The 15,686-nt window shown below is 39.9% G+C and overlaps 1 protein-coding gene across 3 annotated transcripts in view; it reads right to left on the bottom strand.

Annotated features, from left to right (window-relative positions):
- Positions 1-15,686, bottom strand: part of LOC106560721 (alanine and arginine rich domain containing protein) — a 164,778-nt gene that overhangs the window by 131,115 nt on the left and 17,977 nt on the right. For all 3 annotated transcript variants that reach the window (XM_082957124.1, XM_082957126.1, XM_082957125.1), the window contains 2 exons: positions 9,965-10,138; positions 9,266-9,372 (listed from right to left, as the gene is read on the bottom strand). In XM_082957124.1, the coding sequence (XP_082813250.1) occupies positions 9,266-9,372; positions 9,965-10,138 (281 nt within the window). The remainder of the gene's footprint in view (positions 1-9,265; positions 9,373-9,964; positions 10,139-15,686) is intronic.

Below are 15,686 nucleotides of genomic sequence, written 5' to 3'. Positions count from 1 at the left end.
TTCACCATCTGGCAGACATATATTTTTTTTATTTTTTTTTAGGGGTGGATCAGCTTAATATTGCGGAAAGAATATTGCTTCCATCAATGTAATTGTCTGCATCATTTCCAATCCCCATATATTTTTGGGGTAAATATATATATATATATATATATATATAGATATATATATATATATAAAACCATACACACATGCATACATCTATAACCATACACACATGCATACATATACACATACCTATATAGACATATACTTTTTTAAAGAATATACCTTACATTTTACATTTAGCAGACGCTCTTATCCAGAGCGACTTACAAATTGGTGCATTCACCTTATGATATCCAGTGGAACAACCACTTTACAATAGTGCATCTAAATCTTTTAAGGGGGGGGGGGGGTTAGAAGGATTACTTTATCCCATCCTAGGTATTCCTTAAAGAGGTGGGGTTTTTATTTATCACACTTTTCTTTAACACAGGACCGACATACAAGTTCCTTACTTTTTTCCCCTTCTACTTGCCTCTTCCATTTTTGTGGTAATGCTGCAATTAATTGGTTGTAATTTTGGGTAGAGCAGACATTTCCATATGTCTGTGTTAGCTGCATGTGTGACATCACTCCACCAGTCCTATTTATAATATTCACTAAAATTATACCTTTTTTAAAATGTCTTTGAAAAATACAGTTTTTTTATCAATTACTATATTTGAATTTAACCACAATATTTGTTGTATTATTTATTCTGTCTTCTCAGGTGGATTAAACTGAAATTGCAACCAACTTTCTAAGGCTTGTTTAAAAAATTAAGATATTTTGGAGATTATTTCCTTTTCAAACAACCGAAAGTGGGCAGGTGCAATCTGAATAAAGGGAAAAAGGCCCTTCCTAAACAATGGTATGAATATCTCATCCTATTTACTAGAAAACCAGTTTGGATTTAAGTATAATTTTGGTATGACTGATGCCTTTAGTGAGAGGTCTAATGCTTTAATATTTAATCATTTCTGCCCTCCGAATTCATATTCGTTATATAAATAGGCCTTTTCATTTTATCTGGCTTGCCGTTCCAAATAAAATTGAACACTTTTTGTTCATATAATTTAAAAAGCAGGTCACTTGGTGTAGGCAAAACCATAAGCAAATAGGTAAACTGTGATATGATTAAAGATTTAATCAGGGTGATTTTTCCACAAATAGACAGGTATTTTCCTTTCAAAGGTAGCAAGATCTTATCTATTTTTGCTAACTTTCTATAAAAAATATATTGGATTGAGATAATTTCTTTCTTTTGGGATTTGTATACCGAGTATGTCCACATCTCCGTCAGACCATTTAATTAGTAAACTACATTACAATGTAAAATAAGTTTTTTTTAGTGATCCAATACGTAATATGGTACACTTATCATAATTTGGTTTTAATCCAGAGAGGATAGCAAAAGTATCTAGATCCTCTATGAGGCCGTGGAGAGACTAATTGTGATTTTAGAGACTAATTGTGGTTTTAAAAGAAAACATGAATCGTCGGCGTACAATGACAACTTAGTTTTTAAGCCACGGATTTCTAATCCCTTAATATTATTGTTTGATCTAATCTTAACAGCTAACATTTTAATGGCAAAAATAAATAAATATGCCGATAGCAGACAACCTTGTTTTACTCCTTTAGATAGTTAGGGGGCAGTATTGACACGGCCGGATAAAAAACGTACCCGATTTAATCTGGTTACTACTCCTGCCCAGTAACTAGAATATGCATATAATTATTGGCTTTGGACAGAAAACACCCTAAAGTTTCTAAAACTGTTTGAATGGTGTCTGTGAGTATAACAGAACTCAAATGGCAGGCCAAAACCTGAGAAGATTCCATGCAGGAAGTGGCCTGTCTGACAAATTGTGTTTCATCTTGGCTCTTTTTATTGAAGACTGAGGATCTTTGCTCTAACGTGACACTTCCTACGGCTCCCATAGGCTCTCAGAGCCCGGGAAAAACCTGAACGATATCGAGGCAGCCTCTGGCTGAAACACATTATCGCTTTTAGCAAGTGGCCGATCAGAGTACTATGGGCTTAGGCGCGTGCCCGAGTCGACCGAATGCTTTATTTTCTTTCGTCTGTTTACCTAAACGCAGATTCCCGGTCGGAATATTATCGCTTTTTTATGAGAAAAATGGCATAAAAATTTATTTTAAACAGCGGTTGACATGCTTCGAAGTACGGTAATGGAATATTTAGACATTTTCTGTCACGAATTGCGCCATGCTCGTCACCCTTATTTACCCTTTCGGATAGTGTCTTGAATGCACGAACAAAACGCCGCTGTTTGGATATAACTATGGATTATTTTGAACCAAACCAACATTTGTTATTGAAGTAGAAGTCCTGGGAGTGCATTCTGACGAAGACAGCAAAGGTAATAACATTTTTCTTATAGTAAATCTGACTTTGGTGAGTGCTAAACTTGCTGGGTGTCTAAATAGCTAGCCCTGTGATGCCGGGCTATCTACTGAGAATATTGCAAAATGTGCTTTCACCGAAAAGCTATTTTAAAAATCGGACATGTCGAGTGCATAGAGGAGTTCTGTATCTATAATTCTTAAAATAATTGTTATGCTTTTTGTGAACGTTTATCGTGAGTAATTTAGTAAATTCACCGGCAGTGTTCGATGGGAATGCTAGTCACATGCTAATGTAAAAAGCTGGTTTTTGATATAAATATGAACTTGATTGAACAAAACATGCATGTATTGTATAACATAATGTCCTAGGGTTGTCATCTGATGAAGATCATCAAAGGTTAGTGCTGCATTTAGCTGTGGTTTGGGTTTATGTGACATTATAGGCTAGCTTGAAAAATGGGTGTCTGATTATTTCTGGCTGGGTACTATGCTGACATAATCTAATGTTTTGCTTTCGTTGTAAAGCCTTTTTGAAATCGGACAGTGTGGTTAGATTAACGAGAGTCTTGTCTTTAAAATGGTGTAAAATAGTCATATGTTTGAAAAATTGAAGTTTTTGCATTTTTGAGGTTTTTGAATAACGCGCCACGGGATTACACTGGCTGTTACGTAGGTGGGACGATTTGGTGCCACCTACCCTAGAGAGGTTAAAACTTTCTGAGATGTAGCCATTATTTACTATTTTACACCTAGGGTTACTATACATCATTTTAACCCATTTTATAACAGATTCCCCAAAATTGAAATATTCTAGGCATTTATATATAAACTCCAGTCGTACTTTATCAAAAGCCTTTTCAAAATCAGCTATGAAAACCAGGCCTGGTGTCCCCAATATTTCATAGTATTCTATTGTTTCCAGTACTTGTCTTATATTATCTCCAATGTATCATCCATGTAAAAAACCTGTCTGATTAGGATGAATAAAATCTGACAATCCTTTTTTAATTCTATGCGCGAAGCATTTTGCTAGGATTTTTGCATCACAACACTGAAGTGTAAGAGGTCTCCAATTTTTTAAATGGACTGGATCTTTATACACTGCTCAAAAAAATAAAGGGAACACTAAAATAACACATCCTAGATCTGAATGAATAAAATAATCTTATTAAATACTTTTTTCTTTACATAGTTGAATGTGCTGACAACAAAAATCACAAAAAAATAATCAATGGAAATCCAATTTATCAACCCATGGAGGTCTGGATTTGGAGTCACAAAAAAAGTGGAATGTGCTCAATTGGATTCAGGTCTGGGGAACGGGCGGGCCAGTCCATAGCATCAATGCCTTCCTATTGCAGGAACTGCTGACACACTCCAACCACATGAGGTCTAGCATTGTCTTGCATTAGGAGGAACCCAGGGCCAACCGCACCAGCATATGGTCTCACAAGGGGTCTGAGGATCTCATCTCAGTACCTAATGGCAGTCAGGCTACCTCTGGCGAGCACATGGAGGGCTGTGCGGCCCCCCAAAGAAATGCCACCCCACACCATGACTGACCCATCGCCAAACCGGTCATGCTGGAGGATGTTGCAGGCAGCAGAACGTTCTCCACGGCGTCTCCAGACTCTGTCACGTGCTCAGTGTGAACCTGCTTTCATCTGTGAAGAGCACAGGGCGCCAGTGGCGAATTTGCCAATCTTGGTGTTCTCTGGCAAATGCCAAACGTCCTGCACGGTGTTGGGCTGTAAGCACAACCCCCACCTGTGGACGTCGAGCCCTCATTACCATCCTCATGGAGTCTGTTTCTGACCAAAACATCAGCCAGGAAGCATAGGAACTGAGAAGTGGTATGTGGTCACCACCTGCAGAACCACTCCTTTATTGGGGGTGTCTTGCTAATTGCCTATAATTTCCACCTGTTGTCTATTCCATTTGCACAACAGCATGTGACAATACATTTCAATCAGTGTTGCTTCCTAAGTGGACAGTTTGATTTCACAGAAGTGTGATTGACTTGGAGTTACATTGTGTTGTTTAAGTGTTCCCTTTATTTTTTTTAGCAGTGTATATACCATTTGGGTCCTGTTTCAGGAATAATGATATCAGACCTTCTTGTTGCGTGTCTGATAATCTGCCATTTATATAGGAGTGGTTAAAACATGCTAATAATGGTCCTTTGAATATATCAAAAAACTTTTTGTATACTTCCACTGGTATGCCATCCAGCCCTGGAGTTTTCCCATCCTTAAAGGCCCAATTGCATCATGCAGCTCCTCCTCTGTAATTTGGCCTTCACATGAGTCTTTCTGTACAGATGTTAATTTTACATTATTATTAGGGAAAAAATCCATACAATTAGTTTCAGTTAGTGGAGATGGAGGAGCCTGAAACGAAAACATATTCTTAAAGTACTTTACTTCCTCTTTCAAAATATAATTTGGTGAATCATGCGTGACTCCATCATTTGTAACAAGTTTTAATATATTTGTTTGGTAGCATTTCTATATTGAAGATTGAAAAAGAATTTGGTGCATTTTTCCCCATATTCCATCCAGTTCGCTTTATTTTTATAATATATTACACTGGATCTTTCTTGAATAAGTTCCTCCATTTCTTTTTGTTTTTCCTTCAACTTATTCTGTGCCTCTATGGTACCTTTTTTATTGCTATCTAACTGTACTGTTAGTCCTTCAATTTCTTGTGTTAATATGGACTCTTTTGATCTAAATTGCTTTTGTTTTATAGATGAGTACTGAATTGCATGGCCTCTAAAGGCACACTTAAAAGTGTCCCATACAATAAGGGGACCTGCTGTACCTATGTTATGTCTGAAAATGTCAGATATTCTTCTGTAATGGTTCTAAACTATTTATTATCTAGTGGACTTTGATTAAATTTCCAATATCCTCACCCATGTGGAAATTCTGTAAGAGTAATATATATGCGAATTATGTGATGATCCGACCACATTCTGTCCCCTATCAACACTTAACTTTTGGTGCCAGAGAGAACGGCATAAGAAAGTAGACAAGATGACTAGCTTGATTAAGCCCCTGCCATGTATATCTCACTAGGTCAGGGTATTTAAGTCTCCATATATCCACTAATTCCAATATATCCATGACATTCATGATTTCCTTAAGTGCCTGAGGGTGATAGTTTGTAGTGTGATTTCCTTTTCCGGTCCATAGAGGTATTTAAGACCGTATTAAAATCTCCCACCATAATAATAGAGTCTAGTGTTGCTTGAAAAGTTAATAAATTCTTATATATATTTTCAAAGAAGCTTGGATCATCATTATTCGGACCGTATAGGTTAATAAGCCATATCTGTTTATTGTCCAATAACATACTTAAAATAATCCATCTACCTTGATAATCTGTTTGGACAATTTGCACATTTGGATCAAAATTACTGTTAATTAAAACCATCACCCCTTTTGAATTTCTTTGCCCATGGGAGAAATATATTTCGCCACCCCAGTTCTTTTTCCACAAAACGTAATCTAAAATTGTTGAATGAGTTTCCTGTAAACAATAGATATTATATTCCTTCTTTTAACCAGGTAAATACTGATCGTCTTTTCTTATCTGCTAGGCCATTACAATTGTAACTGGCTATACTTATTTCACCACTTACCATAATGACACAACTTTAAATTCTATTTATCAAAAGATGTTTGTAAACGTACCATTAAAAAGTAACATGATGATTGAGTGTCTATATAGCTGTACCATGATATTTGCATTGCTACTAAGTAAACCTCCAATTGGTCCCTACTATTCCACCCGCTAAAAGCCTTCCTCATCCCTAGTTGGGTTGTCATCCCAATGCCCGGCAGACCACCCCCGATCCCCCGTATACCATAGCCCTGAACAGACTGGGATCCATCCTTCGAAAAGAGCACACAGTGCCATTTACCGAATTGAAGTAAATCAATTGCCAAATGCATTTCCATCGCCCTCACCTCGATTTGTATTATATATAGCTGTGGATCATCCTCTATTGTCCCTAACATCTTTTACTCCTTCGCAACAGTTGTGGGATACACACATACACCCACACTCACACACACTCAACCCTTTCCCCCCACACAACCATAAGCTCACATTCTCAACAGTTGCACCATCCCAGAGCCCAGAGCTCAAGAAAGAGCTTGATTTACAAATGCATTTACAGTTGCAGCTGCATTAAAAGGCCTGCAAGACCGTGCAAAAAATGGGCAGAAATTGAGAGATTTTATTATCCATTGTCATGTCCTAGATGATGGAGGTCAATGTACACCTTTTCCCTGAAACACCCACAACACGGTCCCCCGTATTGACCATATTTCCAAGCATCTCCATGCAGTCAGACTTTGATTTTGTGCCACCAGGGTCACAATAATATACCCCCTCTCTGAATGTCCGAGTGTGACCCCATCCCCATGGGTTACTGCAGCTGGTGTTGCCAGCACTGCCACTGCCTGGGTGGGGGCACCCCACCGGCTAGGTACAAGGTCGTCAAGGTTCTCATTAGCAGCTTTGAGAATTTCCTTGTGTAGTATGCTCTCCCTTTAGGGAGCTTTGGCTTTGCAGGACCAACCCTGCCAAGCGGGCTCAGAATCTTGAGGGGGCAGTGCTGCTCTTGGTCTCTGACCGCATTTTAGCTGCATAGAGACCGCTTACAGCAGCCACATAAAACAGTTAGGGACTTCTCCTTAGTATCTGGGTCATTCAGGTGGGTGTCTAGGGTTGCTGACCGTACCATTAAATTAGGATCATAAATAAATAGATAATTTATTAAAAAAATGTAGTTCCCCATAAGACAATAAATAAATCAAATGTATAATTTATTTTAAACTGTTCCACCATGATAGGACAATAAATAAATAAGACGTATAATTCATTATAAAAGTATATCCATCATCTGAACAACATGGAAAGCCCTCTCATACCCAGGCTCACAGCAATACATTGGTTCTGGGATATGCAACCATTTCATTACTCACTCACTCAACTTTCCCAAACATAACAAATAAAATCACACCCACCATCCACACATACTGTGCCTTCTGTTTACTTCGTTTTTATCTTCACCATGTTGAATTAGTGCTTGTGTGTTCCAATTAGTTATATGTGAAGATGTATACAAAAGCTTCTTATTTTTTTATTGTATTGCTAGAATAGTGTTTCATTATTTTCCTCATCTATGAGAACGTTGTAATTTTTTTAAATAACCATAGAGTAGTCTTTGTGTCTCTGAACAACTGTTATCAATATATACGAGCTACTCGTTTCCCTTTTAATCTATTTTCTTTGAAAATTGGATACAGAACTTTTACGCCATTCTGCAATTTCCTTCAGAAACTGATCATTCATGCCAATTTTGGTCCCAGCAATTCTTTTACCCAGGCTTTTAACCATTATTTTATCTTTAAATGATGCACCTTTGGCCTCTGTCCGAAGCGGTGTACACGTTCAAGTTGGATTTTGTCGATAGCTTCATGTGGGATTTGAAGCGCTGTAAGGAGGAACTCTAACTACAGATTCAGGAACTTCCCCTTCTTTCTCCTGGATACCTGTAAGTACCAGATTCTCTCTCATGGTTCTAGTTTGTATGTCCAGTAAGGCTTCTCTCAGAACGGTGTTCTCCTTTTTAATTTCATTCACTTCGGTTTCAATCTTGTTCACTGTCCCTTTTAGCTTGTGTGTTTCCTTCTCCAATGTCACAGATTTTTCATCACTCATCTCGAGGCTTGCATTCAACTCTTTTATATCCTTACTAAGTAATTCAAGTATACCCAGTTGGTCATTTATTGATTTTAACAGATCGGTTTCGACCTTTACCATTCCCGGTGGTGAAAATATTAAATTGTCTGTGTCTGTAGAAGAGTCACGTTTAAATTTAGAAATCGGTTCCCCTGTCTTACTCTCCGTCATGTTTGGGTGTTGCTTGTTTTCATAATATTTGTCGATAACTGTCTCAAGTCTTAAGATTTGTTTTGTGTTACTATCCAGATTGAAGGTTATCACCCACCAGATTGTCAAGTGCTAATATTTTAGTCTAACTTACTGATATTGAATATTATGTTTTTATCTTGAGGTGCTCTACATAACTTCGTTCAGTCCGCCATCTTCCTCCTGCTTTAGATTCGACAGACGAATCTTGGTTTGGCGGATGTCAGGAGAAAGCTACCTGCCCGAATGCATAATGCCAACAGTAAAGATTGGTGGAGGAGGAATAATGGTCTGGGGCTGTTTTTCATAGTGCCAGTGAAGGGGAATCTTAACGTTACAGCATACAATGACATTCTAGACAAATCTGTGCTTCCAACTTTTTGGCAACAGTTTGGGGAAGGCCCTTTCCTGTTTCACAAGCGAGGTCCATACAGAAATGGTTTGTTGAGATCAGTGACTGGCCTGCACAAAGCCCTAACATCAACCCCATCGAACCCCTTTGGGATGAATTGTAACGGCGACTGCGAGCCAGGCCTAATCGCCCAACATCAGTGCCAGACCTCACTAATGCTCCTGGCTGAATGGAAGCAAGGAACCGCAGCAATGTTCCAACATCTAGTGGAAAGCCTTCCCAGAAGAGAGGAGGCTGTTATAGCAGCAAAAGGGGGGACCAACTCCATATTAATGACCATGATTTTGGAATGAGATGTTCGACGAGCAGGTGTCCACCTACTTTTACATTTAACTTCTTTGGGTCATCCTCGACAAATGGTTAAATGCATTGTATCCACATTTGTGGTTGTGTTTTTAAAAATTGTCACATAAATTATATCAAAGAAATTAATAATTTGTTTACTATTCAACCAGATCTCTCCATCTCAGGAAAATCGATTTGATCTTTAAAAGCATCACACAAACCCACCTGTGTCCCTGGTCCTTAGTGTTGACGTCGGCCCCCTCCTTGAGGAGAAACTCGGCCATCTCGGCATGATTCTCCTTCACTGCCATAGTCAGAGGGGAGTATCCCTCCTGCAAGATCATCCAAACATGCATTGTCAAATATATTGTATATACACATAGCTTAGTCATGTTTGGATCACCACAGTAACATATCTCCTACCCTTAGCTTCATCCTCTTTCTCTATCAACCTATGGGTCAGGATTACTCTCCAGCAATCTGGAACCTTGTTAATATCTCTCTCTCGAACCAATGCCTGAGCTGTGACAGTCCTGAGTGGTGCTAGAGGATCTGTGAGCAACAAATTGACTCATCTGTAGCGCAGAGGATTGGGTTGGTGTAAGCCAGGGGTGTCAAACTCAACTTCTGCAGGGCCGTGTCCTGTGTGTTTTCTGGTTTTTGTTATTTCCTTTAAAATGTGAGTCCAATTAAGATCTAGACAACCAGATGAGGGGAATTCCTAACTAGTAAATTAAGTACAAGGGAGGCGCGAAAACCCGCAGATGCTCAGCCCTAAAATAATTGAGTTTGGCACTTCTGGTGTAACCAATAGGGAGATAATTCAACCTGGCCTATCAGAGTGCAAGATGGAGCTACCACCATATTGCTCCTACTACAAGTTGGCGCTACCACCATATTGTCACTTATGGCCCCACGGCTCACCTTGTTCTGGGCGTTGACATTGGCCTCGTGCTCCAGCAGGAGCATAGCGGTGGAGAAGGCAGGGATGCAGGAGGCCAGGTGCAGGGCCGTGTTGCCATTGACGTCCACCAGATTAGGTTCAGCATCATGCTCCAGCAGCGTGGCCACGCAGCGTTCCTGCTGGCACTGCACTGCCTGCCATGGGTACGGAGGAGAGGAACATTAAGATGTTATGCACAAAAACCATCACTCTGACATTTAGAATTAGGAATCACATCAGTTCCATTCATGACATTTCTATCTGCAACAATCCACAAAGTTTGCCATTGCAAGAATTTCGCAAAGGTTAAAGGTTCTAGATTATAGTGATACTAATTTATCAAATTGCAGCTGCCACTACCACTCTTCGAGGGAAGCAGAAATTAAAGAGAAAACTTTACAGATGTCAACTATATTGTTGACGATGCATTCACTCTATGGATACATGACATCATTCTGGTGAGCAAGGCTTTGTCAGTATTGTAGAGCATCAAGTAAGGACAGAAGAGAAGCTGCATGTATCTAATTATAGACAAGTTGACAAACAAATTGCCTACCAAATAGTGCTGCTCAGTATACCGAAACGTTGGTACTTTTTCGATACCAGGACATTAAAAACTGTTCGGTACTAGAATTTGGTACTTCAGTCAAATGTGTCTCACAGATCAAGCCTGTCTATCAGCTCAGCCGACCCCTTATTATAGTAAGCACCGTGCCTGCTCCACTTAACCATTGCTAGCTTGCAATGGGAGTCTTGGCTGCATCATGTTAACTTCTTTGTAGCGTAGAATGTAGAAACGCGTAGAGTGTAGAAACTATTACTGTTCAAAAAACAACATCCATACAGGCTAGAACACTTTACAATGGAAGAAGATACATAGCTTCCAGCTAACTTTCCTTGCTAGTTCAAATAACATTTTATTTGTCACATGCTCCGAATACAACAGGTGTAATGCAAGCCCTTAACCAACAATGCAGTTAAGAAAAATACCCCAAAAATAAGAAATAAAAAAGTAATAAATAATTAAAGAGCAGCAGTAAAATAACAAAAGCGAGGCTATATACACGGGGTACTGGTACAGAGTCAATGTGCGGGGGCACCGGTTAGTCAAGGTAATATATAGTTATTAAAGTGACTTACGCATAGATAATAACAGAGAGTAGCGGCAGCGTAAAGGGGGGAGGAGCAATGCAAATAGTCTAGGTAGCCATTTGATTAGCTGTTCAGGAGTCTTATGGCATGGGGTTAGAAGCCGTTTAGAAACCTCTTGGACCTAGACTTGGCGCTCTGGTACTGCTTGCCGTGCAGTAGCAGTGTTGAGACTTCTAGCTCACTCAGGAAAATAAAAATAGATAAATAGATAAAAGAGAATTAAATGGGGAACGAGTGATTTCTTTAAGTTTCTTAGATGCTCAGATATGTTACGTTATGTGCGCATGCGCAGCTTCACTAGGACTTAAATTACAGCACCTGGTCATCACTTCACCGCAGACAATCATCAGGAGCACACAGCCCGTTGGTATGTAACTGCGAACTACTCAGTCTAGCATTAATGTTTAAGTCACTTATATGTTTGTGCACTGAACGTTTACCTCACTGTGTCGGTGTTAGTTGGCCGGGAGTAACTTGTAGCTCGCTGGGTGCGGTAGCTCAGCGACCCAGATGCTATAGAGCATTAGGCTATTATTATCATCCATTTGCATTGTGCTGATTGTTCGGAGCACTCTGCTGGTTTCTGGTGGCGGTGGTGATAGCGGTGGTTTGGTTCGGTGATCCATGGTGGAGTGCCGCATTATGTTGCGTTTGTGCGTGTGTAAATCCTTTGGACGAGGCATGGGTTCTGTGTCCTGTGACAGCATCCATAACAACCTGTGACGGCAGAGTCACTGTGCCCATGCTCCTCTGGCGCTGGGCATTCTGGGTGCTGTTTAAGCCAGATTTGCCACATCTTTGATGGTGTTGCAGGCTTATTTGATTTTCATGATTTACATTATTATTATATTACTTGAATAATATATTATTATAATATATCTGAATAATATATTGTCATTATTTGTTGTATTTCAGGTTTATGACCTGTGGTCATTTGATTTAAAATAAAATTAAGGACAAAACACGAGTCATGACATTGTGTGCTTCCTGGTGAGCATTTTCGGAGGGCTAAATAACTAAAAATCCGAACAAGCAGAGAGAACAGTCTATGACTAGGGTGGCTGGAGTCTTTGGCAATTTTTAGGGCCTTCCTCTGACACCGCTTGGTATAGAGGTCCTGGATGGCGGTTAGCTTGGCCCCAGTGATGTACTGGGCAGTACGCACTACCCTCTGTAGTGCCTTGCGGTCAGAGGCCGAGCAGGTGACATAGCAGGCAGTGATGCAACCAGTCAGGATGCTCTCGATGGTGCAGCTGTAGAACCTTTTGAGGATCTGAGGACCCATGCCAAATATTTTCAGTCTCCTGAGGGCGAATAGGAGTTGTCGTGCCCTTTTCAACTGTCTTGGTGTGTTTGGACCATGATAGTTTGTTAGTTATGCAGACGGCAAGGAACTTGAAGCTCTCGACCCGTTCCACTACAGCCCCGTCGATGTGAATGGGGGCGTGCTCGGCCCCCCTTTTCCTGTAGTCCACGATAAGCTCTTTAGCCTTGCTCACGTTGTTGGAGAGGTTGTAGTCCTGGCACCACACTGAAATCTCTGACCACCTCCCTGTAGACCGTTTCATTATTGTTGGTGATTAGGCCTACCACCATTGTGTTGTCGTCAAACTTAATGATGGTGTTGGAGTCGTGCCTGGCCATGCAGTCATGGGTGAAAGGGGAGTACAAGAGGGGACAAAGCACTCTTATTTCAGCTCACGAAACATGTGGCCAACACTTTACATGTTGCGTTTACATTTTTGTTAAGTACATTTATTTGCTATGTCGTAGCTAGGTACTAAAGATAAATATTACTTTACTGAACAAAAATATAAACTTGGTCCCAAGTTTCGTGAGCTGAAATAAAAGATCCAAGAAAATGTTCAAAAAGCACAAAAGCTTATTTCATCCCTGTCAGAAAGTGAGTCTTTCTTCTTTGCCAAGATAATGCATCCACCTAGCAGGTGTGAGATATCAAGAAGCTGATTAAACAGCATAATTTCACAGGTGCACCTTGTGCTGAGGACAATTAAAGGCCACTCTAAAATGTGCAGTTTTGCCACACAACGCCGCCACAGATGTCTCAAGTTCATGGAGCGTGCAATTGGCATACTGACTTCAGTTATGTCCACCAAAACTGTTGCCATAGAATTGAATGTTAATTTCTTTACCAATAAGATGCCTCCAACGTCCAGACATATCACCCATTGAGCATGTCGGGGATGCTTTGGATCGATGGGTACGAGAGCGTGTTCCAGTTCCCGTCAATATCCAGCAACTTCACACAGCCATTGAAGAGGAGTGGGACACCATTCCACAATCAACAGCCTGATCAACTCTATGCGAAGGAGATTTCACGCTGCATGAGGCAAAATGGTGGTCGCACCAGATCCTAACTGGTTTTCTGTTCCACGCCCCTACATTTTTTTAAGGTATCTGTGACCAACAGATGCATATCTGTATTCCCATTCATGTAAAATCCATATAGTCGATCCTAATGAATTTATTTCAACTGACTGATTTCCTTATATGAACCATAACACAGTAAAACCTTTGAAATTGTTACATGTTGCGTTTATATTCTTGCTCAGTATAAAAGTATTGTTCCTGTATAGTATCGGAGCCCATGTACAGCGCCTTTTCTCTCACCCATCTACACACAATACCCCATAATGACAAAGTGAAAACAGATTTTTTGAAATATGTCAGCTCTGCTTCTAGCTCCTAAGCAACTTTGCAGTATTAGTTTTTTGTGCATCATTTCTTACATTATTAGCCCAGAACGTTTTTTTCTGTTATTACATACAGTCGGAAATAACTTGTGGACAACAGAGCGGCGAAAACTCACCAGCATTACAAATTTCCCCGAATTGGATTCTTTGTTCTTACCCGCCAGGGAAATTGCACTTATCCCAGAGGCTGCTCCAAGTCGCCACCGGCGGAGAAAAGGTATTCGGAGTGGACTTCTAGTCTGACTCAGGAGGCGTGCACACCATCCACCACTTCCGAGTATATTACTCGTTAATGTTCAGTTTCCGGACAATAAAGAAGATGAGCTCATACTATCCCCGTCTATACAGCCAGCTGGGTTCTCAGTTCATCACGCAGACAGGAATAAAGAACTCTCCGGGAAGAAGAAATGCGGGGGTGTATGCTTCATGATTAACTACTCATGATGTTGATGGGTTCTGACTTCTAAACTTGAAAATATTAAATATCCTTATTCATGTCACTGCGGGAGAGAGTGAGGAACGTTTACATTCTATCAGAACATATTGTTGTTCGACATTGGTCTATGGAAAGGAAAAGGGCCACAGTCTGGTACAAGTCAACAGCACAGCCGTAAGTTGGGGAGGAGTGAGGAATTCGGGCTGAGGTCAGGTCAGATGAAGAACAGATAACACTAAAGTCCTGTATAGCAACAGAGGTGTATTGGCTGTTCAGATGTGTAAGGAGGAGACTTCACAAAGGAGGAAGGGTTAAATACCAGAGCTTCTGTGAATATGTCTTTGTTTCTTCAGCTGTTTGACCCATTGGGTGAATAAACTTGGTTTGAGCGTTTCATAGTTGTCTGTGAATTTTTACTCCATTTACTTTAGAACCAAACAGTGTGATTGTGATAACATACAGAAACTCAAGTCATTTTGTTCACCCGACCTAGAATACCTCACAATCAAAATGCCGAACGTATTACCTCCAAAGAGAATTCTCTTTCGTTTTAGTCACAGCCGTGTATATTTCCCCTCAAGCTGATACCACGACGTACCTCAAAAAACTACACTGGACTGTGCGCAAATTGGCAACTATATATCCTGAGGACGCATTTATTGCAAATGGGGATTTTAACCTCTCTAGGGTATGTGGGACGAAATCGTCCCACCTACTCAACAGCCAGTGGATTCCCGTGGCGCGATACTCAAATACCTTAGAAATGCTATTACTTCAATTTCTCAAACATATGACTATTTTACACCATTTTAAAGACAAGACTCTCGTTAATCTAACCACACTGTCCAATTTCAAAAAGGCTTTACAACGAAAGCAAAACATTAGATTATGTCAGCAGAGTACCCAGCCAGAAATAATCAGACACCAATTTTTCAAGCTAGCATATAATGTCTCATAAACCCAAACCACAGCTAAATGCAGCACTAACCTTTGATGATCTTCATCAGATGACACTTCTAGGACATTATGTTATACAATACATGCATGTTTTATTCAATCAAGTTCATATTTATATCAAAAACCAGCTTTTTACGCAAACTTCCGGTGAATTTACTAAATTACTCACGATAAACGTTCACAAAAAACATAATTATTTTAAGAATTATAGATACAGGACTCCTTTATGCAATCGCTATGTCAGATTTTAAAATAGCTTTTCGGCAAAAGCACATTTTGCATTATTCTGAGTAGATAGCTCGCCATTACGGGCTAGCTATTTTGACACCCACCAAGTTTAGCCCTCACCAAACTCAGATTTACTATAAGAAAAATTGGATTACCTTTGCTGTTCTTCGTCAGAATGCACTCCCAGGACTTCTACTTAAATAACAAATGTTGGTT

The sequence above is a fragment of the Salmo salar genome, chromosome 10, assembly GCF_965601325.2.
Source record: "Salmo salar chromosome 10, fSalSal1, whole genome shotgun sequence".
Classification (NCBI taxonomy): domain Eukaryota; kingdom Metazoa; phylum Chordata; class Actinopteri; order Salmoniformes; family Salmonidae; genus Salmo; species Salmo salar.
The sequence above is the reverse complement of the archived record's forward strand: the minus strand, read 5'-3'. Positions and strand labels throughout refer to the sequence as shown.